Source organism: Caenorhabditis remanei, chromosome III (assembly GCF_010183535.1).
Source record: "Caenorhabditis remanei strain PX506 chromosome III, whole genome shotgun sequence".
Lineage (NCBI taxonomy): Eukaryota > Metazoa > Nematoda > Chromadorea > Rhabditida > Rhabditidae > Caenorhabditis > Caenorhabditis remanei.
Window position 1 is genome coordinate 1,420,872 of NC_071330.1, and position 26,763 is coordinate 1,447,634.

The 26,763-nt window shown below is 39.8% G+C and overlaps 13 protein-coding genes across 13 annotated transcripts; 8 read left to right on the forward strand and 5 right to left on the reverse strand.

Moving 5' to 3' along the window:
- Positions 1 to 748: 748 nt before the first annotated feature.
- GCK72_008422 (uncharacterized protein) lies at positions 749 to 3,113 on the forward strand (the record flags this gene model as incomplete). The annotated part of the gene is made up of 4 exons (XM_053726818.1): positions 749 to 837; positions 883 to 1,585; positions 2,118 to 2,149; positions 2,195 to 3,113. The coding sequence occupies 4 exons, from the start codon at positions 749 to 751 to the stop codon at positions 3,111 to 3,113; spliced, it is 1,743 nt and encodes a 580-aa protein (XP_053586395.1).
- A 634-nt stretch (positions 3,114 to 3,747) lies between these two features.
- Positions 3,748 to 9,222, forward strand: GCK72_008423 (uncharacterized protein; the record flags this gene model as incomplete). The annotated part of the gene is made up of 6 exons (XM_003094596.2): positions 3,748 to 3,861; positions 5,283 to 5,571; positions 6,820 to 6,899; positions 7,728 to 7,847; positions 8,098 to 8,592; positions 8,986 to 9,222. 6 exons carry the CDS (start codon positions 3,748 to 3,750, stop codon positions 9,220 to 9,222), a joined length of 1,335 nt encoding a protein of 444 aa, XP_003094644.2.
- GCK72_008424 (uncharacterized protein) lies at positions 9,156 to 10,761 on the reverse strand (the record flags this gene model as incomplete). Its single annotated transcript, XM_053726819.1, has 3 exons — positions 9,156 to 9,512; positions 9,683 to 9,997; positions 10,627 to 10,761. The coding sequence occupies 3 exons, from the start codon at positions 10,759 to 10,761 to the stop codon at positions 9,156 to 9,158; spliced, it is 807 nt and encodes a 268-aa protein (XP_053586396.1).
- Positions 9,345 to 10,840, forward strand: GCK72_008425 (uncharacterized protein; the record flags this gene model as incomplete). The annotated part of the gene is made up of 3 exons (XM_053726820.1): positions 9,345 to 9,497; positions 9,650 to 10,384; positions 10,586 to 10,840. The coding sequence occupies 3 exons, from the start codon at positions 9,345 to 9,347 to the stop codon at positions 10,838 to 10,840; spliced, it is 1,143 nt and encodes a 380-aa protein (XP_053586397.1).
- A 2,373-nt stretch (positions 10,841 to 13,213) lies between these two features.
- On the reverse strand, positions 13,214 to 17,616 carry GCK72_008426 (uncharacterized protein; the record flags this gene model as incomplete). The annotated part of the gene is made up of 5 exons (XM_003094608.2): positions 13,214 to 13,393; positions 16,220 to 16,398; positions 17,140 to 17,208; positions 17,260 to 17,347; positions 17,404 to 17,616. 5 exons carry the CDS (start codon positions 17,614 to 17,616, stop codon positions 13,214 to 13,216), a joined length of 729 nt encoding a protein of 242 aa, XP_003094656.2.
- A 248-nt stretch (positions 17,617 to 17,864) lies between these two features.
- On the forward strand, positions 17,865 to 19,611 carry GCK72_008427 (uncharacterized protein; the record flags this gene model as incomplete). Its single annotated transcript, XM_003094580.2, has 5 exons — positions 17,865 to 17,901; positions 17,949 to 18,491; positions 18,819 to 18,949; positions 19,395 to 19,475; positions 19,525 to 19,611. 5 exons carry the CDS (start codon positions 17,865 to 17,867, stop codon positions 19,609 to 19,611), a joined length of 879 nt encoding a protein of 292 aa, XP_003094628.1.
- A 473-nt stretch (positions 19,612 to 20,084) lies between these two features.
- On the forward strand, positions 20,085 to 20,666 carry GCK72_008428 (uncharacterized protein; the record flags this gene model as incomplete). Its single annotated transcript, XM_053726821.1, has 1 exon — positions 20,085 to 20,666. One exon carries the CDS (start codon positions 20,085 to 20,087, stop codon positions 20,664 to 20,666), a length of 582 nt encoding a protein of 193 aa, XP_053586398.1.
- On the reverse strand, positions 20,097 to 21,183 carry GCK72_008429 (uncharacterized protein; the record flags this gene model as incomplete). Its single annotated transcript, XM_003094595.2, has 3 exons — positions 20,097 to 20,655; positions 20,712 to 21,000; positions 21,126 to 21,183. 3 exons carry the CDS (start codon positions 21,181 to 21,183, stop codon positions 20,097 to 20,099), a joined length of 906 nt encoding a protein of 301 aa, XP_003094643.2.
- Positions 21,184 to 21,798: 615 nt separating this feature from the next.
- On the reverse strand, positions 21,799 to 22,092 carry GCK72_008430 (uncharacterized protein; the record flags this gene model as incomplete). The annotated part of the gene is made up of 1 exon (XM_053726822.1): positions 21,799 to 22,092. One exon carries the CDS (start codon positions 22,090 to 22,092, stop codon positions 21,799 to 21,801), a length of 294 nt encoding a protein of 97 aa, XP_053586399.1.
- GCK72_008431 (uncharacterized protein) lies at positions 21,937 to 22,164 on the forward strand (the record flags this gene model as incomplete). Its single annotated transcript, XM_003094588.2, has 1 exon — positions 21,937 to 22,164. The coding sequence occupies one exon, from the start codon at positions 21,937 to 21,939 to the stop codon at positions 22,162 to 22,164; it is 228 nt and encodes a 75-aa protein (XP_003094636.1).
- Positions 22,165 to 22,323: 159 nt separating this feature from the next.
- GCK72_008432 (uncharacterized protein) lies at positions 22,324 to 23,819 on the forward strand (the record flags this gene model as incomplete). Its single annotated transcript, XM_053726823.1, has 3 exons — positions 22,324 to 22,398; positions 22,444 to 22,626; positions 22,680 to 23,819. The coding sequence occupies 3 exons, from the start codon at positions 22,324 to 22,326 to the stop codon at positions 23,817 to 23,819; spliced, it is 1,398 nt and encodes a 465-aa protein (XP_053586400.1).
- A 47-nt stretch (positions 23,820 to 23,866) lies between these two features.
- GCK72_008433 (uncharacterized protein) lies at positions 23,867 to 24,960 on the reverse strand (the record flags this gene model as incomplete). Its single annotated transcript, XM_003094587.2, has 3 exons — positions 23,867 to 24,041; positions 24,231 to 24,640; positions 24,685 to 24,960. 3 exons carry the CDS (start codon positions 24,958 to 24,960, stop codon positions 23,867 to 23,869), a joined length of 861 nt encoding a protein of 286 aa, XP_003094635.2.
- Positions 24,486 to 25,846, forward strand: GCK72_008434 (uncharacterized protein; the record flags this gene model as incomplete). The annotated part of the gene is made up of 4 exons (XM_003094600.2): positions 24,486 to 24,626; positions 25,099 to 25,227; positions 25,274 to 25,477; positions 25,706 to 25,846. The coding sequence occupies 4 exons, from the start codon at positions 24,486 to 24,488 to the stop codon at positions 25,844 to 25,846; spliced, it is 615 nt and encodes a 204-aa protein (XP_003094648.2).
- Positions 25,847 to 26,763: the final 917 nt, after the last annotated feature.

A 26,763-nucleotide genomic window follows, 5' to 3' on the forward strand; every position in this document is an offset into this window, starting at 1 on the left:
CGAGTGATGAAGTGCAAATTCAAGAATATTCAAGAACGTTTCGTCCGGAAAAGCGATTAATATTCGGTGTTAAGGAATTCTTGGGAAGAGACCGAAGCAAAATTAGTGATCACATTTATGAAATTCTAGTTCAAAACTTGGACGAAATCTATTACAATTATATGCCCGAATTGATATTGGATGATTTATTAATTATGAACAGCAGTATCGTTCGGATTTATTTTTATGAAGCTATCAAGTATGAATCCATGCTGCGCCGATTCATAAAACATTGGATGGCTGGATCCAATCCGAGATTACGATATATTGAATTGGAGTCTTTAAAAGGCTATTACCCTCAAGCAGAAATAGTATTGAAAGGAATAAAACATGAAATGGTATCAAAGGAAGATCCAGAAACTTTAAATGTTTTCCGAGCTGCTCGGATTAAAAATGTTGAATTTCTCGGTGGATATAATATCCGCGGGAAGGATGGAACTGTTGCTACTCTCTCGTTTAAAAAAAGGCGGTGTTTCGTAATGCTTGTTTGGTCGTGATTATCATTCTCAACAATAAATATTTTATCATTTCGAATGTTAAGTGAGACAGTTATCAAACTTTGAGAGTAACTTTGAGAGTCCGATATTTCGAATTCTATGTAGTTGGGGGATGCATGCGATGTCACATGACACATCAACCTTCTGATGATTGTGTTTGTTCAGCCCTGTTGCTATGACATACAGGTCCGTCAGTCACGTCTTCTGCCATAATGAGTGACGGTGACCCTCCTCTCCGTCTCCTCAGCCTTCCTAACACGCCTCGTCGGAATATCATTCAATGTATGGAACATATCGATCAGTAAGTTTCAGCTTCTATTGAATTCAAAAGACTCGATATTTTCAGATTTGCATTGTCTCTGGTATCCAATCGAAGCAAAGAGCTCGTGAAATCGATCGATATCAAATGCCATGCAATCAATATTAAAGTGAACATCATAATTTCAATTCGAATCCAATTTCCACGTGATACAATCGAATGTTCTTTTGATGATTATCAGCGTTCAGTTGATAATCCATCTCCAAACAACATCAAAGCGAAAGTGTCACTTGGGAATAGAGAAGGTTTCATGCATAATAAACCAGAATATCGATTCGAGGAGTGGTTGAATCATGCACTCGAACTATATCACCAATCTGAACTGGACAGAGTATCTATCTTCACACCGTTACCGGATATGAAATCTTTTCGGAAAACGTTCAACAAAGTTCCGACTTTATTCATACTTGGAGCAGATGATGAACCTAAAATCATAGAATACTACAGGTGTCTTCGTCCGGAGAAAAATCTGATCTTCACTGTTGGCAAACTCTGTGTACTTCGCAATGAAAATACCGAACTTCTTCACGAAGTGTTCCTTCAAAATCTCGATTACATTCATGTCGCTTGGATGAGTCGTTTGACATTGGATGATTTGCTAATAATGAACTGCCGAAAACTTGAGATTTGGTTCCATTTAGCTATCAACTATGAATCGATCTTGAATCGATTCATCAATCACTGGCTGGCTGGATCCAATCCGAGATTACGATACATTGAATTGGAGTGTGTAAGAAATAATTTTTCCCATGAAGGGGTGCTCAGAGGAATAAAACACAACACGGTATCAAAAGAGGATCCGAGAACATTGAACGCCTTTCGAACATCTGGAATTGCAAATGTTAAATTTCTCGGCGGATACAATATTCGTAAAAAGGATGGAACAACTGCTACCGTATTATTTAAGAATCGTCGAAGTTTCGCAATGCTTGTTTGGTTGTGATTATCATTCTCAACAATAAATACTTTATCATTTTGAATGTTAAGTGAGACAGTTATCAAACTTTGAGAATAAAGATACATTCCTCTAGGTTCAAGATTCAGAAAATCAGTAAAAGTTTTTCTTCGGAATTTTCCGATATTTCGAATTCTATGTAGTTGGGGAATGAATGCGATGTCACATGACACATCAACCTTCTGTTCATTGTGTTTGTTCAGACCTGTCTCTATGGCATACAGGTCCGTCATTCACGTCTTCTGCCATAATGAGTGACGGTGACCCTCCTCTCCGTCTCCTCAGCCTTCCTAATAAACCTCTTCAGAATATCGTTCGATTCATGAATCATATCGACCAGTGAGTTTCAGCTTCTATTGAATTCAAAAGACTCGATATTTTCAGATTTGCATTGTCTCTGGTATCCAATCGAAGCAAAGAGCTCGTGAAATCGATCGATATCAAATGCCATGCAATCAATATTAAAGTGAACATCATAATTTCAATTCGAATCCAATTTCCACGTGATACAATCGAATGTTCTTTTGATGATTATCAGCGTTCAATGGATAATCCATCTCCAAACAACATCAAATCGAAAGTGTCACTTGGGAATGAAGGAGGTTTCGTGCATAATAAACCAGAATATCGATTCGAGGAGTGGTTGAATCATGCACTCGAACTATATCACCAATCTGAACTGAACAAAGTATCTATCTTCACACCGTTACCGGATATGAAATCTTTTCGGAAAACTTTCAACAAAGTTCCGACTTTATTCATACTTGGAGCAGATGATGAACCTAAAATCATAGAATACTACAGGTGTCTTCGTCCGGAGAAAAATCTAATCTTCACTGTTGGTGAATTCTTTGTTCATCGCAATGAAAATAGTGAGCTTCTTCACGAAATTTTCCTTCATAACCTAGATTTTATTTATATCGCTTTGATGGGCCAACTGACCTTGGATGATTTGCTAATAATGAACAGCCAGAAAATTGAGATTTTTTGCCAATTAGCTATCAACTATGAATCGATCTTGAATCGATTCATCAAGCACTGGCTGGCTGGATCCAATCCGAGATTACGATACATTAAGTTGGAGTGCATGAAATGTCGATTACCTCGAGCAGAAGCAATATTAAACGGAATAAAACATGAAATCGTATCAGAGAAGGATCCGAAAACACTGAACGCTTTCAAAACTTCTGGAATTGGAAAATTGAAATTTCGAGGTGGTTATAATATCCGCAGAAGAGATGGAACAGTTGCTACTGTTTCATTCAACGAGAGGAATAGTTTCGTGATGTATATTTGGTCATGACTCCAGTACACTAACTAAAAATAATGGTATACCCCGCTTGATTGCCTACTGGTCTAACCACAACGCCATGTTTTTTAATGAATTTTTTTTTAAACTACTGTATGTCCTTAGAAATTCTTCAATAAATATTTTCCGAATGTTAGTTACCTTGTTTCACATCAAATCGGAAATACAAGGAAAAAAAGGAAAAAAAATGTCAGACTAATCTCAAAAACAAACGGAGGTTGAATTTTAATCGATACTTTCCATAAGATCGGAGCATAATTAAGCTAACTGATTTTTTCTTCTCATATCCTCAACAATATTGATGGACAAACGAAACGGATGATTGTGGTAGACTTGTAACATAAGATTCTCAAGCTACTTGAGTCGACAGATAGAGTTATCTTCCAAATGATGGAAAGTATCTGCACATGAAAATATGGTTCCATACTGTAGGTAAACCCGAGCGTTCCCGATTCTCTAGTAAATCAATACGAATACACTGTACCCTTTACGCGTCCAGTTATTGGTATCCGAAATGGTAGATCAAAAAAAAATCTTCTCCGATTGTAAGAACGGGAAATCTCTCGAGTGCTCATTCTCACTCTCTTATTCCCTACGTTTTCATTCTTATAAAGACTGAAACTCAACCATGACTCGTGCCGAGGTGCAGCTACAGTATCTGAACTATCCGAAGCTAGTTAGTATCGAGAACAAGGAGGTCATCGCGCGCATTCCGTTCCTCGCGGCACTGATGAAGAGCCAGGTGAGTTTTTTAAAGGGGTAGAAAATGGTCTAATAAGCGTTTTCAGCTTATTTAGTAGATGATAATTATCTGTTCACAAAAAATCGCAGGTGGGTGTTCAAGTCGCATTGAAATTAGTTCAAACTGATATCCCGAAATTTGTCCAAACCCAGAACTTCATTTTTGTAGTTCAAAACTTTTTCGTCACAGGTTTTCTCAAAAAATTAAAGTTTTCATTTCATTCAATTTGCCAATTTTGCCGCACACTCTTTCGCGCCCTTGGTAAATTCTATTTTTGATCTACATTTTTCAAAATTAATATCCGAATGCATAGTTGTCAAGGCCCGGCCCGGCCCGAAGGCCCGGCTTCAAAAAATGACCCTTTTTTTCCCAATTTTTTTTCTCGAAATTTTTCAAATTTTTCATCGAAAATGTGACCATTTTTGACTATTTTTCAGAATTTCTTCTAATTCTGACTGATAGTCGAAAATTTGACTTTTTCGCGAAAAAATTCAAAAAAATTTGACTTTCGCGCCAATTTGCCCGGGCCGGGCCTTGACAACTATGTCCGAATGTTTGTCTTTTTGATCAAAAAATATCAAAAACCGCGGTCTTCCAGTCTCCAAAAAAGAACTGATAGGAAATTATTGATCTACCCTCATGAAACGAAAATTTTAAAAATTTGCAGGTCTACAACTTTATTAAAAATCCTGGTTGATAGTTTCATTCTCGATGACTTTCACATTTGGTTCATTAGTTCCGGAGAAAATATGTGTCGGGCGCACTTCAAAAATTTCAAAATTATCTATTCAGATCATTCCTAACTTATCCTAAAAGTTTCAGCCAAAAAAGCATTTGCATGGTCTTGGGGTTCACTTGTTGGACTTCCAATTTTCTCAAAAATTAATTTTGTGAGAATAGATCAGAAAATTACACATTGGCAAACTCTCAAAGTTGACCATATTTCACAGAAAAAGACGAAAATAGGCAAAAATCAGTCTGGTCGGGACTGTAAAATTGAAACCACCGGGAGTACTGTAGTGGATACTATGAACCAAAACCTGCCGAAATTGTTCAAAAGCGGATAACATTTGTTCGTGATGGTCTCGCGCTTCAAAACCGTGAAACTTTCAAATCTGAAACCTTAAAAATTGAGATTTTCAGTCCCAAATAGGCATGTAGACCATCTCGGTTTCATTACTTAAATAAATGAATAGTCCATTTTTAGGACTTTACTCGTTGTTGATGACCTTTTAAATATTTATCATAAGCTATGTCGCAAAAATGCACCTACGGTCAGATATCCTGACTCGGCTACAATAGGTTTCTAAAAATTTCAGAGTTCCGGTGATGAAGTTCCGTACATCATCGGCGGGCGGTGACTGCAGCATCTGCGTCTGCGCTCTGACTCACTTCTTGAGAAACATTTCTTATTATTTCAGAACGAGCTCTGGGAGCACTTCGACACTGTTCGTCTCGACCCCATAGAGATACCGTACACTCGTAAAGTGGGTGATTTTGTTCTTCGACGCGTCTTCAAGTCACTGAATAGCAAAGAAGTAGATGAGGAAGAGAAACAAGAAGTGGAGACAATGGAGCACGAGGACTTGATGAATATTTTTTGTCTTGTTGACGAATGGGGTGTTGACCGCGAACTATTCGCCCCATTTCGCGACCCACTGAAGGATAAAATCGATGTCATTAAAGACTATTGGACCGCCGAACAAGAGGGTATGTAGTCACTTATAGAAGTTCTGAATGAAAGTTACTATTACCAGTCAATTTTGAAAAAAAAACCATACTTGTCAAATGACGGGCCGGCCCGTCAGGCCCGTCTTCTTAGGGGTATGGAAATTTTGAGAAAATTTTTAAAATTTTTTTCAATTTTCAATTTTTCATTCGGAAAAATTTCCAAATTTACTCGTTTTTTCATACTTTTTTCATGATTTTTTAGTAAATTTTTCGAAAAATTGACTGAATTTTTCAGCGAGACGCCTCCGGCGATAATCAAATTAAAGTTATACTAAGGTCAACTCTGATTTTTTCATAGAATAACGTATGAGTGTCAGTGAGTGGATTTTCATACCGAAAAAGTTATTCGGTTCGGTCCAAACCTCGCTGAGAACGAGCGACGAAACAGTTTGGGCATTTCTGTGAACGTGGAAGGAAAAAAAAGAGCAAAAGTAGGCACAAAATTTGAAAAAAAAAACTCTTACGTCATGAAAATCATCTCACTGACACTCATACATTATTCTATGAAAAAATCAGAGTTGACCTTAGTACACTTTTAATCAACTGTGAAAAAAAAATCGAAAAATTTTTGAAAAAAAATTGAAAAAAAAATTCCCTCCAAAAAGACGGGCCTGACGGGCCGGGCTGGGCTTCGGGCCGGGCCTGACGTTTTGAAAAAAAAGCCCGGCCCGGCCCGGCCCTTGACAAGTATGAAAAAACATATTTTTTATATAGGTTCTAGAGACGAGCAGTGTCAATGATACCTATATCGGTTCAATACGACTGGAGATATCGAAAGGAAAAATAAAAATTCGAGAAGAAAACTTGGATTTTAAGTCCGAAAAATCCCTGAAATTCGTTCAGAAATAACACAGAACGAAGAAGGAAACAGCGAAAATCGTGAATTTCTCAAGCCATTAAAAAAATGTTGCTCTCGGTTTTTTGATTCAAGAAGAGAGGAATCCTAGAGACCAGGCTTGTAGAATTTCAGAATTTTCGAGAGAAATAATAAATTCTGGACTTCAAGACTATATTTACTAAGTTCTGAAAAAGCAAAAAACAAAAAAAAAACGAATCTCTGATGCCTAATTTCTACTTTTTGATTGCAAAATGAAGTTCTCGACTGATAAATTACTAGATTTACTGAAAACCACTTTTTTGGAATTGAAAAATGCTCAACTTTCACTAAAAAGGGGCGAGGTCTACCTATTATCTGGTACCATAACTTAACCCAACTTCCATTTCCAGGCAAGGATGCATTCAAAGCGGACGGCGAAAAAGATGAAATGTCTTCAATTCAAACATCGACGGACGTGATGCCTAACGAGGTGAGAGAAAGATGAGATGGGTGCACTGGGATCGAAAAACTCAATTCTGTATGAAGCTCCGCCCACTTTTCGGCCACGCCTATTTTCTACTCTCAAACGCGTTTTAGATGACGGACAACAGATGATGCACTGTTTTTTGTGAACTGTGCGGCGGAAATGCTAAAAAGAGGCGTGGCTTCGATATGAAATTCCGAATTTCTATGCTTCGAAATGCGGTCCAAATCACTCCCAATTTACTAGTCTGCTCGAACTTTTAAAAATTGAAATGGGATTTTCAGTTATTAACCGTGCGTCAAAGTTACAGAAAAGGGGCGTGGCTCCAATTTGAGACGATAAAGCTAAGCCACGCCCACTTTCCAAGACAAATAACGTTGAAGGGCGTGGCTTCGGTGTCGAGCTCCGCCCCTTTTTTATTGAACATCACCTCACGGTCTTCATCAGAACAATATCAAACGCCATGGATAATTTGAACTTTTGGAAAACCTAAAAAGGGGCGTGGCTTCCAATTTCAGCTAACAGAGAGAAGGCAATAGCAACGAAAAACGCGTCCAAAGCGCACCAGATTCTAACTTTTTCAGTCTGGAAAGGCTGTGGATCGTTTCATAGTGATAAATATATTAGGAGATGTTAGAAATTGGAAAAATTATATTTAGAAGCTGAATTTCTTCGATTTCGAGATCAAAATTGAATTTTTCGAAGATTTTTCTAATTTTCTCTCAATTTTCCAAATTTTTCGAACAAATCTGATCTAAAAAAAAAGTAGAAATCATATTTTTGAGCTCGAAAAACGATAGTTTTCACCCTCCCAAACATTGAAATAATTTGCAGGGCGATTCGAATATTCCGGTGATTCCAGCGAAAAAGAGCATCGCACCGCGTGTCGAGAAGAAACGTCGACAGAAAATCTCGGATTATCTCAAACAAATGGCCACTCCCGAAATTGAAGCGGTAAGTTTTTGATTTTTAGGTGGAAAATAGGGAAAAATCATTAGAAATTTTGAAAAACGACCGAAAAAGATGCAACTTTGCGTTTTTTCAACTAAAATGCTCAAAAATCGTACAAAATACGATTTTTGACTTGAAAAATTGGGAAATTTTAGTGATTTTAGCCCTTTATCATCAATTTCACTCAAATTTTCGAGTTTTCGTGAATCTGGAGCAGTTTTTCCTATACCATTACATCAACTTCCAATTTCAGCAACTCGCGCCACTCCGTGCTGCCGTCAAAGAGTGTGGAGACTTGATTCGTGATCTCAAAGCGAAAGGAGCCGCAAAAGTCGATATTGACAAAACGGTCGTTGAGCTGAAAGCCCGGAAATGTTGTCTCGAGGAGACTGAAATTGCGTTGGCACCGAAGGAGGCGTCATTCGACAGGCTGAAACTGGAGGACCTCCTCAAAAGACGATTCTTCTACGATCAATCGTTCGCTATCTACGGTGGCGTGGCTGGTCTCTACGATTTTGGACCGATGGGATGCTCGTTGAAAGTGAATATGCTCCAAGAGTGGAGAAAACATTTCATTCTGCAAGAGGGTATGCTTGAAGTGGATTGTACCTCGTTGACTCCAGAATCAGCGCTGAAAGCATCCGGACACGTGGATCGATTTGCTGATTGGATGGTGAAGGATGTCAAAACCGGAGAGTGCTTCCGTTCGGATCTTTTGATCAAGAATAGCATTGAGAAGTTGATGAATGTGAGTAGAAATTGAGAAAATTAAGATTTTCAGGCTGAAACAGTAACAAAATGCCGAGAATACGGTAGTTTTGAACACAAAAATCGGGTTAATTCAAAAATTGAGCATTTTCTTTGAAGAATTTCAAGACTAAAAGGCGGTTTTCCGAGGATTTTGAACAAAACTTTACTCTTCTTTGTCCACTTTTCGCAGGAAATTCAAGTTTTCCGAAAATTTTTGTCAATATTCACTCTGAAAAACAGATTTTTCGAATCCAAAATGTCTGAGAAAAGCAATTCTCGGCTCGAAACCATTTAGAATTCGTCAATTTCCCTCAAAAAATGTTACTGTTTCATCTGGAAACCCCCTACTTTTCCACTCTCTTACTTGCAACTCAAATTTCCCCAATTCCAGGACAAGAAGGTCTCCGCCGAAGTGAAGAAAGACGGAGAAGACGTGCTGGCTTGTCTCGAAGGATTCGACGACAAGGATATGCATGAAGTGATCACAAGATTCAAGTTCAAGTCCCCCATCACTGGAAACGACCTCACCGAACCGATCGCTTTCAATCTGATGTTCCCAACTCAAATCGGACTAACCGGCGACTTCAAAGCATCCTCCGCCCAGAAACCGCTCAGGGAATCTTCGTGAACTTCAAGAGACTTCTCGAGTTCAATTATGGAAAACTTCCGTTCGCCGCCGCTCAAATCGGTCTTGGCTTCAGAAATGAGATCTCTCCCCGTCAGGGACTCATTCATGTTCGTGAATTCACCATGTGTGAAATCGAGCACTTTGTCGATCCAGAGGACAAGAGCTTCTCGAAATTCGCGAAAATTGCCGATCAAAAGCTCGTTTTGCTCTCCGCTTGCGATCAATTGGATGGCGCACCGGCTAGAGAAGTCGCTATTGGAGAGGCTGTTGCCAATGTACGTTTTGGCGTACTGAAATCTCTGAATTTCGGTGCTTATCGGCTCAAAAATCGCTGTTTTGATCAAATTTTATGGATTTTTGAGCATGAAATCATCTGAAATTCTACATTTTTTCTGAAATTTCCTTCCTTAACCCTCCCAATTTTCAGAAAACCGTTGCCAACGAGACACTCGGTTACTACATGGCCCGTTGCCATCAATTCCTCATGAAAATCGGTATCGACGACCGTCGTCTCCGGTTCCGTCAGCATCTCTCGAACGAGATGGCTCACTATGCTCAAGACAGCTGGGATGCTGAAATTCTGACGTCGTACGGATGGATCGAATGCGTCGGAAACGCAGACAAAGCTTGTTACGATCTCCAGCAACACTTCAAGGCGACGAATGGGAAGTTGGACAAGAGAAGGATGGTCGACGTGAATGTGGTGGAGGCCGAGGCGAATATGGCACTTCTTGGAAAGAGTTTCAAGAAGGATTCGAAGAAGATTCAGACGGCTCTTCAGAAATTGTCAAGTGAGCAAGTGTCGGTGGTGGAATGGGAACTACGCACAAAGAATGTCTACAATTTGGATATAAAGGGAGAGAATTATGCATTGACTCCGGACCTTTTGAATATCAAAAAGTACTCGAAAAAGATGTACAAGACAGATGTAATCCCCGCTGTCATCAAGTCTGCTTACGATGTTGGAAGAATCCTATACTCAGTGTTGGAGCACTCGTTCCGACAGAGAGAAGGAGACGAGCAGAGGACTTTCCTGGCTTTCAAGCCATTGGTTGCACCTATCAAGTGCTCTATTCTCCCGATTTCAGCCAATGAGACGTTAGTGCCGGTGATGGAGGCCGTCAAGGAGGAGCTCGCTCGTTATGAGCTTTGCTACAAAGTGGTGAGTTTCAGAGGGGTGGTCAAACATGTTACTACTGTCTGAAAACTATAATTTTCCCTAGAAATCTTTACTCGAAAAAAAGTCAAAAAGAGTAGAAAATTTCACGATTTTCTGTTAAAATTAGCGAAACATCGTTTTGGTATACCCCTTTTCCAGTTAAAAACTGCTCTCCACAATCCCTAACTCCTCCCCCTTTTCCAGGACGACAGCTCCGGTACAATCGGTCGCCGCTACGCCCGTACCGACGAGATCGGTATTCCATTCGGTATCACCGTCGACTTCGATTCGGACAAGACGACTCCGCACACCGTAACCATTCGCCACGTGGAGACAATGTCACAGATCCGTCTGCCAATCAGCGAACTCGGACGGCTCATCTCGGATCTTGTCGCCGGAAGACAACAATGGAGTGACGCTCAGGCGAAATACCCGAGATTCGAGGCGAATGCTGAATAATTGTCGAATGGTTGTCGATTTTTTTTATTTATTCCAAATTTTCTGCTGTTTTCATATGTTCTGGTATTTATTTTAAGGTTAAATATAATTGAGATTTCTTCTTTTTTCAGACTTTTTCCACATGATTTGAAAACTGAAAATCTGCAGATCTTAAGCATCTTTCGAGAAATTCAGAATATAAAACTGAAATTCTCAAAATCGAAAATAAAACTCAAAATATCAGCATCCGATTCAGACGATGCGATAGTTCTGGAATCGCAATGGAGCGCACTTGCCGGGATTACTGTAGAGCTAGTTCAAACCTTTTGTATGAGATTATATGGAAATAATGTTGGAATTTGCAGATTTCAGTGAATCTGATTCCCAGAAATTCAGAATCGTGAACTGAAATTCTCAAGAAAGTCTCTCCCATCCTTCTTAACAATATAGATCATCCTTGAATACAGAATTTGCAATAGAGCGCACTTGCCGGGATTACTGTAGGCCTATCTTTTGTAAAGAATAAACAGTAACCAATTCGAGTTACAGTAACGGATTTCAGGTAGAGTTGTGAGCAAGAATAAGATGTCTTCCAAGATACAAGATGGAAGTGAACCGTGGTGGGATTGTCGAGATGGCGAACTTTCAGAAAATGTCACGAAACCGGTAACATTGTGTGGCAAGAAGATCTAAAAACAAAATCCTTGAAACTTCAGAAGTAATCGAGAGAATGAGTAATGAGCTGTTGGCTTTTGTAGTCAATTAGATGCACACGGAGATCACGGAGGAGTCTTCAGATTCTTCTATTTGAAGTATCGCAAACTGAAGTTCTTGGTTTGAACCTCTGGATTCTCGATTCCTCGATTCCAGTTTGCAGACTCCAGATTCCGGATTAGCACAATAGATTATGCCTTTTCAGAGTTCGATTTTCTGGATTCCAGAAGATTTTCGACACTTGAACTCGACTGATTCGGAGAGTCAGTCTTTCGAGTTTTCAGGTTCTTGAATAGGATTCTGGATCTCAAATTTGGAAGATCGATTTCTTCATTATGTATCTAGGTTTTTGATTCTAGAGTTTTGGATCCAATCTGGTCACAAGCCTTGTTTTAAACCAGGATTCTTCTCATTGGAATTTGTGTTCGTGGCAGTCAGATTATGATTCTGAATTCAGAAATCTAGTTTCTACATCTAATATTCTATATTTTCAGCCTGAAACTACCATTTAGATATATCCCTATTCCCAGATCCATCACTTTACATATCTACAAGTCCAAAACAACACAAAAAAAAGTCCAGAGAAAATTATCAAGAATTCTAGATGAGCTATCAAAGTCCATTATCTATAGTCCAGATCATAGTTGTACGGAATGCCATTTTCCAAAACACCGGAATCCGGAATCCGGAACCGGAATGAAGTTTTTCAAATACCGGAATCCGGAATCCGGAACCGGAATGAAGTTTTTCAAATACCGGAATCCGGAATCCGGAACCGGAATCAAAATTTAAAATTTCCGGAACCGGAATGACGAAAAAACCCGGAATCCGGAATGATTCGAAAAATTGGCAAGGCCAAGTCATTTTTTCGAGTGTTTTTAATGATATATAAAGTTTACAACTACTTTTGAGGTTCAAAACCGAAAAAGGAGTAATGCAGTTTTCTTTAAAACTCAAAAAAAATTTTAAATTTAAACTTTAGGATTCCGGAAAAAAAATTCAAAAAACCGGAATCCGGAATCCGGAATCGGAATGAAAAATTTCATTTTCCGGAATCCGGAACCGGAATGAAAATTTTCATTTTCCGGAATGTCAAAAAAAAACCCACAATTCCGGAATCCGGAATTTCCGGAATCCGGATTCCGGACAACTATGGTCCAGATCAAGGATTCTACAATCTCGAAACTTCACGATTCACCCCCCTTTCTAGCCGTCCCTCCCTCCATGGTTACAACTTTCTACCTATCAATTTACATACTTCACAAATCTGAACTTTTTCTATAAATTGGTCCAAGAATATATCCGATCCTGAGGATTCCAAAACTTGAATAAAAATCCGCAAATTCATTTCTGTAAGCCGAGATATGAGCCCTCAAACTTCGATAAGTTTTTTTTTCACATGAGTGCTCATATCTCGGCGCACAGAACTGTTTTTCGGATTTTCACTTTTTTTTTGGAATCCTCAAGACCTATTCATGGAAAACATTTCAACTGCTTTCTATGTAAGAGTCTAGAAGTCCAAAAAAGTTATTCGCCTCGATTCGTTTCCCGGAAAAAGAAGTTTTAATTTTTTTTAAATTGTTTCCGGGATTTGAATCGAGGCGAAAAACTATTTTCCAGACGAGAATGGTCGCTTAAAAGAGTCCAAAAACACAGGAAAGAGTCCAGACAAACACAACTTCAAACCAACTTTTCAGCGTCATCATGCCTCGACTCCTCAAATCTCAGCCATTCCATCGCGGCCACGAATATTTGTTCTTCCGAATCAACATACAAATTGTCGTTCTTCAACAATTCCACTGTATCTTCCAGTGGCAACTTCTTGAAATCGTCATCTTTGGAGATGGCGGAGAAGTGTTTCTGGAAATGAAAAATTGAGGATTTTTGGATAACAATTGGCTAAAATGTTTTTATTTCAAAAAAAAAAGTGGCAGCGTTAATTTAATTTTCAGCAGAATTCGCTGATTTCTCTCCAGTTTTTGCGAGTTTTTGAGGGGTTTTTGAATTTTATAAATAAATAAAAAACCTAATTTAATCATACTTGTCAACGGGCCGAAACGGGCCGGCTCGTAACTCGCGTCAAAATGAATATTATGAGCTGAAAAATATACCGAAATGTAGATCTCGACGAGTTCTATGTCCGTGAATTACTACGGGCCGGATGTCTATTCGTTAATATGCCGCGGGCCGGGCTAGAATGGCTTTTTTGGCCATTTTCGCGTTTTTTGGCACTTTTTCCCGGCCCGCGGCATAGTAACGAATAGCCATCCGGCCCGTAGTCGGCCACGGAGATAGAGCTCATCTAGATCTACTTTTGATATATTTTTCAGCTCATAATATTCATTTTGACGCGAGTTACTAGCCGGCCCGTGTCGGCCCGTTTCGCCCCGTTGACAAGTATGAATTTTATGACTGATTTTCATACAAAAAATTCAGCAACTTCGGATGAGAGTCATCTAAATCCGAGAGTAAATTAACCAAAATTAATTGTCAAGAAGCAATGACAGGGTTGATTTTTGTCTAAATGGTTGGACTGTGCTCCACATAAATCACCTAGTGTCACTTTTCTCCGCGTCTCTTCTTCCTCCATCGGTAGAGCACGGTTGTAAAAGCTCTGATGTGCTGATAGATCTTAAGGCATCTTCACATTGTCATCAGTGTTCAAATTCTGGTTATTGTCTACACCCAGAACGTTATATCTAGATTATCTTTTGGGAAGATCTTTCGGGAAGATATGAGAAAACAGGGGTAGACCAAAAGACATGTTTCATCGAGCAGAAGTGTCATGACAGTTCATGAGCTGATTTCCCATAAAGATAGGTCGACAAGTGTGAACATAACAATAGGATTCACACCACATTGTCACCTGTCTTTATTAATCCCATCGACGTAAAGGGTAGTAGGATAAAACGGGTAGAATCTTTTCAGGGATCTTATTAGCTCGGCACGCTTCTTGCAACCGCGCTCTACCGAAATCGAAGAAAATTGTGTGCGAAATTGAGAGACTCAGAGAAAAAGATACATTGTTCAAGGGCATTTCGGTGGAGCGCAGTTGTGAGAACGGTGCTATAGCTATACCCGAGTTTTACGGACTCCGGATTCTGAAATTCAGAGTTTTTTCGCCATTCCGAATCCCGGTTTCAGATTTCGAAAAATGAAATGCAGTAATGGCCAAAAAGATACGAACTTTGGCCTTTTTCAGTTTAAAATGTCCAACCTTTAGAGGGTGTTACGGTATCATTGATCGTCCCGCAAAGTAAATTTTTTATGGGATCGTACAGATCAAAAGTAGTGCTCCATTTTTGTAGTTGACAACTTTTTTGTACGGACACTCCTTGGCAAGTTACATATCGGCAAAGTAATTTCTCTCTCAAATTGTCCCATTTCAGTGGAAAATGAAGTCATATTTGAGCTACCTCCTTAAAATCACCATAACTCACTAAAGAGCGCTCGTGCAGAAAAGTTGTCAACTACAAAATTGTAGCTCTACTTTCAATCTATATGATCCATTAAAGTTAACTTGGTGTGACATTCAGTTATACCGTAACACCCTCTCAAAGTAGGACGATTTCAACTAAAACGGCCAAAGTTCGTTCGTTTCTTTTTCTCCCAGTACTGTTGCTCATTCCGAATCACAGAAATTAAAAAAAAAAAGGCATTCCGTACAAATATGGTCTCCTCCTAGTTCTGTGTCTGTTATTCTAAACGGGACAGATTGGGAATCATAATTGTAAAACGGACCGGGCTAACTGGCAAAAATCGACGAAAATTACACTCTAGCCCAATCTGCGTTACAATAATGATTCCCAAGTAGCTTTCCAAAAATGTAGCACAATTTTCTTGAACTTTTCGCTAGCTTTCACTAAATTTTAAACTAATTTTTGAATATTTTCAGTCAACCTTTTTCGAGTTTAGCTAATTTCCGCCGATGCTGTCGTAGAAACATCAGCCAATCTGTTATAAGCAGACTTGTCACGGGCCGGGCCGGGCCAAAATCAGGAAAAATCTCGGCCCGGCCCGGCCCGCTCGGCCCGTTTTGAACCATTTTTTCAAAACATTTTGTGTTTTTGAACGTTTATTGGAAATTTTTTGAACTTTTTTGAAAAAAGTATGGTTTTCGAATAAGCATTTAAAATTGAATCAAAATGTGAATATGTATGATAATTTAAGCATTTTTACTCTTTTTTTCGAAAAATTTCAAAAAAAATTGGTAAAAATGGGTACCCATTTTTGAATCCGGGCCGACCGGGCCGGGCCGGCCCGATTTTTGACCAGTCTGGTTATAAGTTTTGATCCGAGTCGATAATTTTCAAATTTTACTTTGTTTATATCGGGCAAGAGACTTAGAGTTTTTTCTCGCGTTGACAGAAATGTTCACCGTTTTGATATATTTTTGCTATTTTCAATTAAAATTTATCGAAAAAAGTAGATCAAAAACGGTGTAAGTTTTTGTTGGCGCGAGAAAATAACTCTGCGTCTCTCCCCGCCGATACTCTCTTGTTTGCTGTGGGGCGCAGTTGTAAGAGGGGGGAAGGCTCATAATGGCGATTTCCTTGAGAATTTTGCTTTTTTCACAAATGTTTTCAGAGTAAATTCGACGTTTCATAGACTTTTCATGAATTTTTGTCAATTTTCTACTTAAACTGAATGAAATATTTTCTATTTTTCTGTTTCCCAGTTACATACCTGAATGTAGTCGTTGATCTTTTCCGCGATACTGCCCTCGACGCACATCATCTTACAGAACTCTCGTATCGATAAGGCATTCGACGGGTGTAATCGAGTGAGCAAGAATGTTCCACAGTACTGTACCACTTCTAGCATTTGAAAGAAGTTCGCACCCATCATTATCGATTGGACATTACCTGGAAAATAGGGAATGAAATGAGCATGTTTTTGGAGAGAAAATAGGAGAAATTTCAGGGATTTTAGGAATAAAATGAGGGCAGATGGGGGCTGTCTGTGTCTTTAATAAAAAACTACAGTTTTTGGCACAAAAATTGAGAAAACTTTAATTTTTCCATTCCATCTGAATCTCCAGAAATTTCTGTGCTTTTCTTCGATTTCTGAGCCAAAAACTGCAGTTTTTCATCAAGAAATAAAGAGTTTTATGGAACTTTTTGAATTATCTTGATTTATTCTATTGTTCTATCTGTTTGACTGTCTGTCCAGATGTCAAAATATTAAAAATTGACAAATTTTGAATTTTCTTGTTCAAAAATTGAATTTTCACTTGAAAAGACGAAAGTTATCAAATTTTTTGGTTTAAAAATTAAAAATTTTGTGTTTTTTCTAGTTTTTGAAAGTGTCCAGATGTCTTTGCGTATGTCCGTATGTCCGGAAGCTCAGTATTTCGGAAATTGAATTTATTTTTGACTAGAAAAGTTATATTTTCACAGTTTCTTGTTCAAGAAATCAGGTCATTTCAACTTTTGGAGATTCTCCGAATGTCTGTCTGTTTGTCCGGATGCCCGGATATTTTTGGAAAAAAAACTGATTGATTTTTTCGCCAATTTCTCTTTTAATTTTAAGAAAAAAGCTAGATTTCCCGAATTTTCTGGTGAAAATTGATGGTTTTTTTTCCATAATTTTTGCTTAATACTCACTCGTAGAAATTCTCAGCTCTCCAGTATAAGCGAACGACAGCAGAGCATCTACCGTCTCGTAGTTCATGTCTGAATTTTTTTTTTCTTAAAATTTTCAAATTTTTTTTAAAATTTTCGCACCTTCAATAGCGATTTCTTTCATGTTTGCTTCCATCAAATCCAGAGTGAACATCCCTCGAAAATATGGTATCGTTGCGGCGAGTATCACCTGAAAATTTCAGAATTCCAGTCTCAAAATTTTCAATTTTTTCCAGAATTCCTCACTTTATGCGCCGATAACTTCCGATTCTCCACCACCAACGCCACGTCACACAGCTGACATTTCGAGCGTAATTCGTTGAATATTGTGTAGCTTTTTTTGTACATTTCATCGAGTATATCGACTTTTTGGAAGTCATAATCGTCGTCTGTACACAACGGGATCCGCCCGATTCTATCGCATTTTTCCAGTCTCTCGGAGTTATTAGATGTGTGCATTCTGTAAATTAACCAAAAAAATTGAGAAAATCGATTAATTTTAAGGAAAAAAAGTAAAGTTTTGTTAAATTTGGCTGAAATAAAAAGTCACGAGAATCGCGCCAGCGAGACAGTGTGAGAATTGTGGAGACGCAGAGAAGGCACCAATAGCGCACCAATGAAGAATTGCTGGCGCATATCGGATTTCGGAGCAAAAAAATTCGATTTTTTAGATTTCTAACCGTTTTAATAAATTTCCCCAATCAAAAATGCTGAATTACGACAAAATGGAGAAGATTGGAGAGGGTAAATCAATTTTTTATATGTTTTTTCCATGAATTTTGAGTTTTCAGGCACCTATGGTACAGTATTCAAAGCGAGAAACAAAAGTTCCGGAGAGATTGTAGCGTTGAAAAGAGTGAGATTAGATGATGATGATGAGGGTGTGCCGAGCTCTGCACTCCGAGAAATCTGTATTCTCCGCGAGTTGAAACATAGAAACGTAGTGAGATTATACGATGTGGTGCACTCGGAGAACAAATTGACGCTGGTTTTCGAATTTTGCGATCAGGATTTAAAGAAGTTTTTCGACTCTCTGAATGGATATATGGACGCCCAAACCGCCCGTTCTCTGATGCTTCAACTTCTCCGTGGACTCTCATTCTGTCATACTCATCATGTACTTCATAGAGATCTGAAACCCCAGAATTTGCTGATTAACACCAATGGAACTCTGAAATTAGCGGATTTCGGACTGGCCAGGGCTTTTGGAGTGCCTGTTCGATGTTTCAGCGCAGAAGTCGTCACTTTGTGGTATCGACCGCCCGATGTTCTGTTCGGCGCGAAGTTGTATAACACTTCTATCGACATGTGGTCGGCTGGATGTATTTTTGCAGGTAATTTGACACCGGAGCGGTGAAAATAGGATATTTTGTGTGATTTTTGTGGAAAAAAGTGCACAAATCTCATTTTTCAATGATTTTGTGTAATTTTTCGCGTTTTATTGTTCTGAAATAGGCAAAAATTGACCCGAAACCTTTTGAAAGTCCGGAAAATCTCGATTTCCGATAATTGTTGTTGATTTTTACACAATTCTCCTGAAAATTTCCAGTTTTTCTAATAAAAATAGTTTAAAAAATCTCAATTTAAACCAATTTTGCGGAGATTTTTCCAGTTTCCAGCCTCAAAATTCGCCAAAAACCTTCAAAATTTTCCCATTCCAGAAATCTCCAATGCGGGCCGCCCGTTATTCCCCGGCGCTGATGTCGACGATCAACTGAAACGGATTTTTAAGCAACTCGGAAGTCCGACGGAAGACTCGTGGCCATCGATTACCCAGTTACCCGATTATAAGGTAGAGTTTTGGGGCCAACTTTCGGAAAGTTTGGTGTCGATTTACGCTAAAGTACACGCCAAGGCGGGATATCGGAGTTTCGTAAATAATTGACAAGAAGAAACATCTGATCGAATAGTACTTTGAATTCCTCCCTCCTTATCATTTCCGTTTTCTTATCTTTTTGTTCTTTACTTTTTCTGCCACGCAGCTGTCCTGCTGCAGCGAAGAGATAGAAAAGACTACTTTCCGCCCGTGTCAAGTGATGAAAACGAAGAAAAGAAAAAGTAAAAAGATAGAGAATTGATATAGAGAGTTCTTTGGGCTCAGCTGTTTGTTCTTCTGACGCAATCAGTCGTCACGGGCGGAACATTTCGATAAAAAAAGAGACAAAGAACCAAATAGTGATTGATGGAGTTAAACGATTTCTGGAGGAGAAAAACATCTGAAAATAGCTTCTTTTCAGCCCTACCCAATCTATCATCCGACACTCACTTGGAGTCAAATTGTGCCGAATTTGAATACACGTGGACGTGATCTTTTGCAGGTAACGATAATCTCTACTGAATTATTTACACACACTTTAATATTTGCAGAAACTCCTTGTGTGCAATCCGACTGGAAGAATTGACGCCGACGCGGCCCTACGTCATGCGTACTTTGCGGATACTTCCGACGTCTAGTTGTCCCTCTCTCTATTCATATTACGTCTTCTTGCTTTTTGTCCTTCACTTCCCCCTTGACCCACAAATGAATCTCATTGCTTGCACCCCAATTTGAATCTCATTCTCTTTGCCATTGTTGTCTAATAAACGGCTACGGTTCCAATCTAAAAGAATAAATTAATGCAAGGAATAACAACAACAATTTATTGTTGCTCGAGTAATTTTTAAGATCAACGGCAAACACAGGTGCAATAACCGAGATTGTCAAACCGAGTCTAGAGAGGGGTACTATCCTAACGAATGTTCAATCGGGGTGGTGTGGGTGATGAGAATTTTCAAAGTGGGGAGAACTTGATAAAGAGGGTTTAAAACTTTTTATGTGGCTCGCTTTATTTTTGGAAACTTAACAAAGTAGCTATCTATACTACTTTGCTAAAACAAGCTACATAACGAGATTTTGGTTGGAGAATGACAAGGTAAAAATTATCAAAATGTCATTAGATTTAGATGAACTTCTGGATTTCGTCGTAGATGGCCAATACGAGGGCTCCTCCGGTTCCACGGAAAACGTTGGAGAGGGCTCCCTTGAACATGGCGGACATTCCTTCGTTTGCGATGATCTTTCTGGCGCAGTCGAGGGTGTTTTTGTAGAGAATGTCTTTGCGTCCGGACTGCATCATCATACGACGACGAACAGTGTCCCATGGGTAGGAAAGGATTCCAGATCCGACTGTGACAACCTGGGCAATTCCCCAAGCGGCGAAGAAGTTGAGCTTCTGTCCATCGGCAGCGAAGACCATCTTGGCGGTATCGAACATTCCGAAGTAAGCGGCACGGTAGATGATGATTCCTTGCACGGAGACGAAGAATCCTCTGTAGAGTCCGATTGGTCCGTCAGACTTGACGATCTTGACGAGGCAGTCAGCGAGTCCCTTGAATTCACGATCATTGGCCTTTCCGATATCAGCGGCAAGACGGGTACGGGCGAAGTCGAGTGGGTAGACGAAGCAGAGGGAGGTGGCTCCAGCAGCTCCTCCGGATGCCAAGTTTCCGGCGAAGAACCTGAATTTTAACGATGAACTTTTGCTCTAACCAATCGAAAAAAAATTGTAACTCACTTCCAGAAGTCCTTCTTTTTGTCGAGTCCCTCAAGGAAGATTGCCTTGTAGGTATCCTTGAAAGCGAAGTTCAGGGCTTGGGTTGGGAAGTACCGGATGACGTTGGCGAGGTTTCCTCTCCAGAGAGCAGCAACTCCTTGCTCCTTTGGCACACGGACGAGAACGTCCATGATTCCCTTGTAACGCTTGTCGGCGGTGATGGTCTTGGAAGCATCTTGGACCTGGAGGAGAAGCTTGACACGCTCGATTGGGGCGACGGCGGTCTTAGAGACGGCAGCAGCAGCGGTACCTGGAAATAAAAAAATAATAAAAAATTTCGAAAATATGCGAAATTTGCGGAAAAATTCCAAAATCCGGAAAATTTTAGGATTTTGATTATAATTTTTCCATTTAATTACGAGAAATATTACTTACCTCCGGAGGCGAGATCGATCAAGAACTTTCTGGTGTCGAAGGACTTTTCTTTAGACATGATTCAAGATTGAGGACCTCGGTGGTCGGTGCTTGCCAGAAGCAATAGTGGAAAGACGGCCGCCCGTCGAAACGGGGGTGCGCGCACAGCCCGTGAGGCATTTTGCGGGTCTCGCAACGCTCGAAAGTACGGTCAGCGGAGCGCGGCGATTCAAACGCTAGGTTTTGTCGACCGCCCAGTTTTGGGATTTTTTGAATATTTTTAGCAGATTTTTTCAGATTTTCCTCGTTTTTTCGAATTAATTTATTAGAAAAATCAAAACTGAACCTATTTTCAAATTTTTCATCATCATTTCATCACTAATTTTTGAAAAATTCTCAGAAAATCGGAAAAATCTCCGAAAAATTAAAAATTGTGAAACATTCTTATTTTTGGAAGCAATAAAAGCTGAAAACAACCATAAAAACAAATATTTTCAGTCTGTGACTGATAAACATCAATGACCGCCACCTACTTTGTTGACACAGTTGAGAAACTAGTTCTTCTGGATTTTTCCAACGAAAAATCGATAATTGTATGCAAAACTTTCGAAAGAGAGCGGTGTTTCGCTGATTTTCATAGATTCATACGCAAATTTGTAAATTTTCCACAATTATTATGAAATTTAAGGCTTTTTTAATGATATTTTGAATCAGGTAGCCCTAAGATCCATTTTTGCCATTTTTTTCGCTTTTTTCCTCTCTTGATTCCTTCATCCCATTGTAAAAAATATCCACCATCGATTTTCCGCAGGTAACACCGTTCTCCTGAATAATGTCGAGCCACAAGCAAGAGCCACTCGAGGAAAACGTCGACCAACTCACCCAATTCCGTGAGCGTTGCGCCGATCACGTCACCGACTTCAAGGCGATCCTCGACGAGTGCAACGACCGCGTCAACTCTCGTTCCGAAACCGAGGAGACTTGCCATCAAGAGATGGCCGACTACGTCCACCATTTGGATCATTGTGCCATGCCAAAGGCCTTCGCTTCTTTGAAATAATTCCTTTTTTTCTCAGTTTTTAAGCCTTTTACTCTCTCTTTCTAGTTTTATGTGAATTTCTCTTTTTCCCTTCTTAACCTTCTTGTAATTGTCGAGAGATTTTTATGAATAAAATGAATTATTTTTAGGGTACCCCATCCGCTTCACTGCTGGACAATAATGCCGTCTGATGCGAAGAAAGCACGCGAGGCCGCCAAGAAGGCAGCCTCAAAAGGAGGAAAAGGAAAGAAGAAGGTATTTTTAAAGCTTTAATTTCAAAATTTATGCAAATTTTTCCAGGAAGTGACTCCATCCATGTCACAAAACCCCTCCGTCGCCAGTCTTTCGGGTCTCGACGAGGAGCTCGATCATGCAGCAGCCACTCTCGCCAAAATTGAGTTGGAGAACGCTGCCGCCAGATCTGTAGCTGGAGCTTTGACATCAGATCCAAAGGGTCTCGATCATCGAGTGGAGAGCTTGACTGTAAGTTTTTCTGCATAAATTGTATCAAATTCTGACGATTTTCCCTCTTTCAGATCACTTTCCACGGTCGTGAAATCGTTGTCGACACGAAACTCGAGCTGAATCGTGGTCGCCGTTACGGTCTCATCGGTCTCAATGGATCCGGAAAGTCTACCGTCCTTCAAGCCATCTACAACAAGGAAATGCCGATCCCAGAATCCGTTGACATGTATCTCGTCTCCCGTGAGATGCCAGCGTCTGAAGTCACCGCTCTTCAAGCTGTCGTTGATGTTGACTCGGTCCGTAAAGATTTGGAACATCTCGCCGAGCAACTCGCCAGTCAGCCCGACGAGGAAAGTCAGGAGAAGTTGATGGATGTGTACGAGAGATTGGACGAGATGGACGCGGAGCTCGCCGAAAAGAAGGCCGCTGAAATTCTGCACGGACTCGGATTCACCAAGACTATGCAAATGAAGAAGTGCAAAGACTTCTCGGGAGGATGGAGAATGCGTATCGCTTTGGCACGTGCTCTCTACCTGAAACCCTCCGTCTTGTTGCTCGACGAGCCCACTAACCATTTGGATTTGGAGGCTTGTGTGTGGCTTGAAGAGGAGCTCAGTCAGTATAAGAGAACTCTTTTGGTGGTCTCTCACTCGCAGGATTTCATGAACGGAGTCTGCACCAACATTATTCATTTGTTCCAAAAACAACTCGTCTACTACGGAGGAAACTACGATTCGTTTGTGAAGACTCGCTTGGAATTGCTTGAAAACCAACAGAAACGCTACAACTGGGAACAGTCGCAACTTCAACACATGAAAGACTACGTGGCGAGATTCGGTCACGGTTCTGCGAAACTCGCTCGTCAAGCTCAATCGAAAGAGAAGACTATGGCTAAGATGATCGCTGGAGGTCTCACAGAGAAGGCTGTCACTGAGACAGTCAAACAGTTCTACTTTTTCGATGCCGGAGAAATTCCACCACCAGTCATCATGGTCCAACACGTCTCGTTCCGTTATAATGAGAATACTCCATGGATTTACAAGGATATCGACTTTGGAATCGATTTGGATACAAGAATCGCGTTGGTCGGACCGAATGGAGCAGGAAAATCGACGTTGCTGAAATTGTTGTGTACTGATGTGATGCCAACTGACGGTTTGATCAGAAGACATTCTCATTGTAAAATTGGAAGATACCATCAGGTAGGTTAAGACTTTAAGAAAGAAATAAGCAGTTTATCATCATCGAATTCAATAACTCATTTCTGAAGCAAAAGCAAGACAATCACCATGATGAGTACAATAATAATCCATCTCAAATTGTCCACTTCCTCCTCTCCAGTCTCATCCTTTTTCACAGTTTTCAATACTGGTGTCTGCTCGGTTGGTGTCGTTGTTGCAGGGACGGCAGTGTTCGGGCTGGTTGTTGGTGCTCTGAAAAATTGACGTTTGATTTTGGAGTGTAGACAGAGAGAGAGAGAGAATATGCTAATTCTGTGTAGCGTGAGAAAGATTTGGACAAAAAGGCTATTGTCCGCTGGTTTTTAGTCGATTTTCATCCGAACAATGCTATTTCATAGGGGTTTTATCATTTCTAAATTTCAAACAAGCCCGGGGACTTACGGAGTAACACCTAAATCCTTTCCAACCGCATCCAGAAGCAGTTGCTCAATAGGTGGACTATCCGGATCACATTGCTTCGAAGTGCTGACACGAGCCATAAGACGAGTGTTAGTCGGCGCCTCATCCGCAGATTTCTCCCCCGACTGCATGAAATAAGTGGTCAGCAGAAGCTTCGGCATACGCAGATCCTTCCATTGAGTGAATCCTTCCGGCATCTTCCAACTGAGAAGGATACGCATTTGCGATTTCGGAGAGATGTGTCCGGAGCCTGCCGGGAGTGCGGTGACGTTGGAAGCGGCACTGCAACGGAGTTTCACGAAGATGTCGCGGTCGGAGATGTTGCAGAGAAGAAGTTGGACTCTCGCTTGCTCCGGCTTGTTTTTGACGGCTTGGAAGGTTAGGAGAGTGGCCTGAAATAAAATTAGGGATCCTTTAAATCTAGAAACCCGCCAACCTTCATCTCCTTCTCCGGATCGTCACGCAAAGTACGGCGGATCGAGAGACGAGAACGAGTTTTCTTGCTGCTCGTGTTACTTCTCCCCGAAAGCTGCTTGGCTCGTTTCGCCTTTCTCTTCGAAAGACTCTCCGACTTTGCAGTCTTCATCTGCTCCTCTTCCACCTTTTTCGAGTCTTCTTTCTTCGCTTCATCCTTTTTTGTCGGCTCGGCCACCGCTACTGGACCAGTAGACTGCCCATTGAGATTGTTATCGGTTTCTTTTGATTCGCTCATTTCCCCAATCTCGAGCAGGAAACTTTTCTTGATAGAAAAAGAAATAAATGAGAAATTTAGAGAATAACGTCTATTTCTACCATTTTCTTTTCAAAAAGAAAAAGAAAATTCGATTTAGTTTAACACGTTTATTTTCAGCATCTCCACGAAGAGCTTCCACTGGACTTATCGGCTCTTGAGTTCATGATGAAAGAGTTCCCAGATGTCAAAGAGAAGGAAGAGATGAGAAAGATTGTCGGAAGATATGGAATCACTGGAAGAGAACAGGTATATTACCTCAAAAATAGAAAAAGAAAAAAACAAATTTTTCCAGGTGTGCCCAATGAAACAACTGTCCGACGGTCAACGTTGTCGTGTCTCGTTCGCCTGGTTGGCCTGGCAACAGCCACATCTTCTACTTCTTGACGAACCTACGAATCACTTGGATATGGAATCGATCGACGCGCTTGCCGAGGCTATCAACTGCTTCCCAGGAGGAATGATCCTCGTTTCTCACGATTTCAGACTTGTTTCGCAGGTAAGGAGAGGCGGAAATTTCGGTGTTTTCAGTAAAATACAAAAAACCATACTTTTTCGCTTGAAACTTGAAGTTGTGAGGTGAAAAATATACCAAAATGAATATCTCAGCACTTAATTTTGTAGCGATTTACGTTTCGGTTGATAATAATTTGCAAAAATTCAATTTTTTAATTGAAAATCTGTTGAAAATTCACATTTCCTCTCCAAAAACTCTCCATTTTTCCAGGTCGCCGAAGAAGTGTGGGTGTGTGACAACCAGGGAATTCAGAAGTGGGACGGAGACATCTTCTCGTTCAAGGATCATCTCAGAAAACAAATCGACAAGGATGTCAAAAATCGTGGCGAGGGACTCGTCAAGGAGCGTTAATTTAATCATCGTTTTCCCCCACCACACTGTTAACTCGTTACTCAAAAAATCTCACTTTTTCACAGTTTTTTGATGAAAAATAACTTGTTTTCCCCTCTTTTTTCCCTCATTTTGGAATTATTCGCTGGAAATTGACGGATTCTATATTAGAAGCTGTCAATTTTCCATCGGATTCTTCTATTATTCAGTTTAGGATATTTCAATTTCATTTTTCTTGTGATTTTGACAATATTTCTCTTGTTTTTGCTTATATTATCGACTATTTTTTGTGTCTGTCTCTTTATTTTTGGTCCGGTTGTCGTTTTGTTGTCTCCTCTCCTCAATCCTTTATCCTCCAATTGTTGTTGTCTGTCACACCACTAATTTTTCAGTGTTTTGTGACAGTTTTTCTTTAATTGACTTAATTTTTCTGCTAAAAACGTTTTTTTCAACAGATTTTTTCGTTCTTTTGTTCATGTTTCTCATCGTTTTTCAGCGCATTACTCGTGTCTTCTCGTCCCCCTTTTTGGTACTTTTAGACAGGTTTCTTCTTGTTTCTTTCTCTCATTTTCCCTTTCTTTTCTCAAAATAGTTTACACTGAAAACCGTACAAAGTAGGTTACATGTTCATCGAGGGTCACTACTTTTTATTGATTTTTTGAAATATTACTAGGTTTTAGGAAATTTTGATACTTTGGTCGTTTTAATGTGTCAAAATTGACACTTATTTGCTTTTTTGATGAGCTTTTTGGGAGAGAAAAGATAAGAAAAACGAAAGATTTTTCGTATTATGTTGGGTTTATAACGGTTTTAGTATTTCTTGGGAGAAGTTTATTTTCAGAATACGTGATTTTTAGTGTGAAAATGATGCAAAATTCGTTGAAATGTTGTGTTTTTAAGCTGAAATTCATTTAAAAAAGTTTTTTCTTTAAAATTTT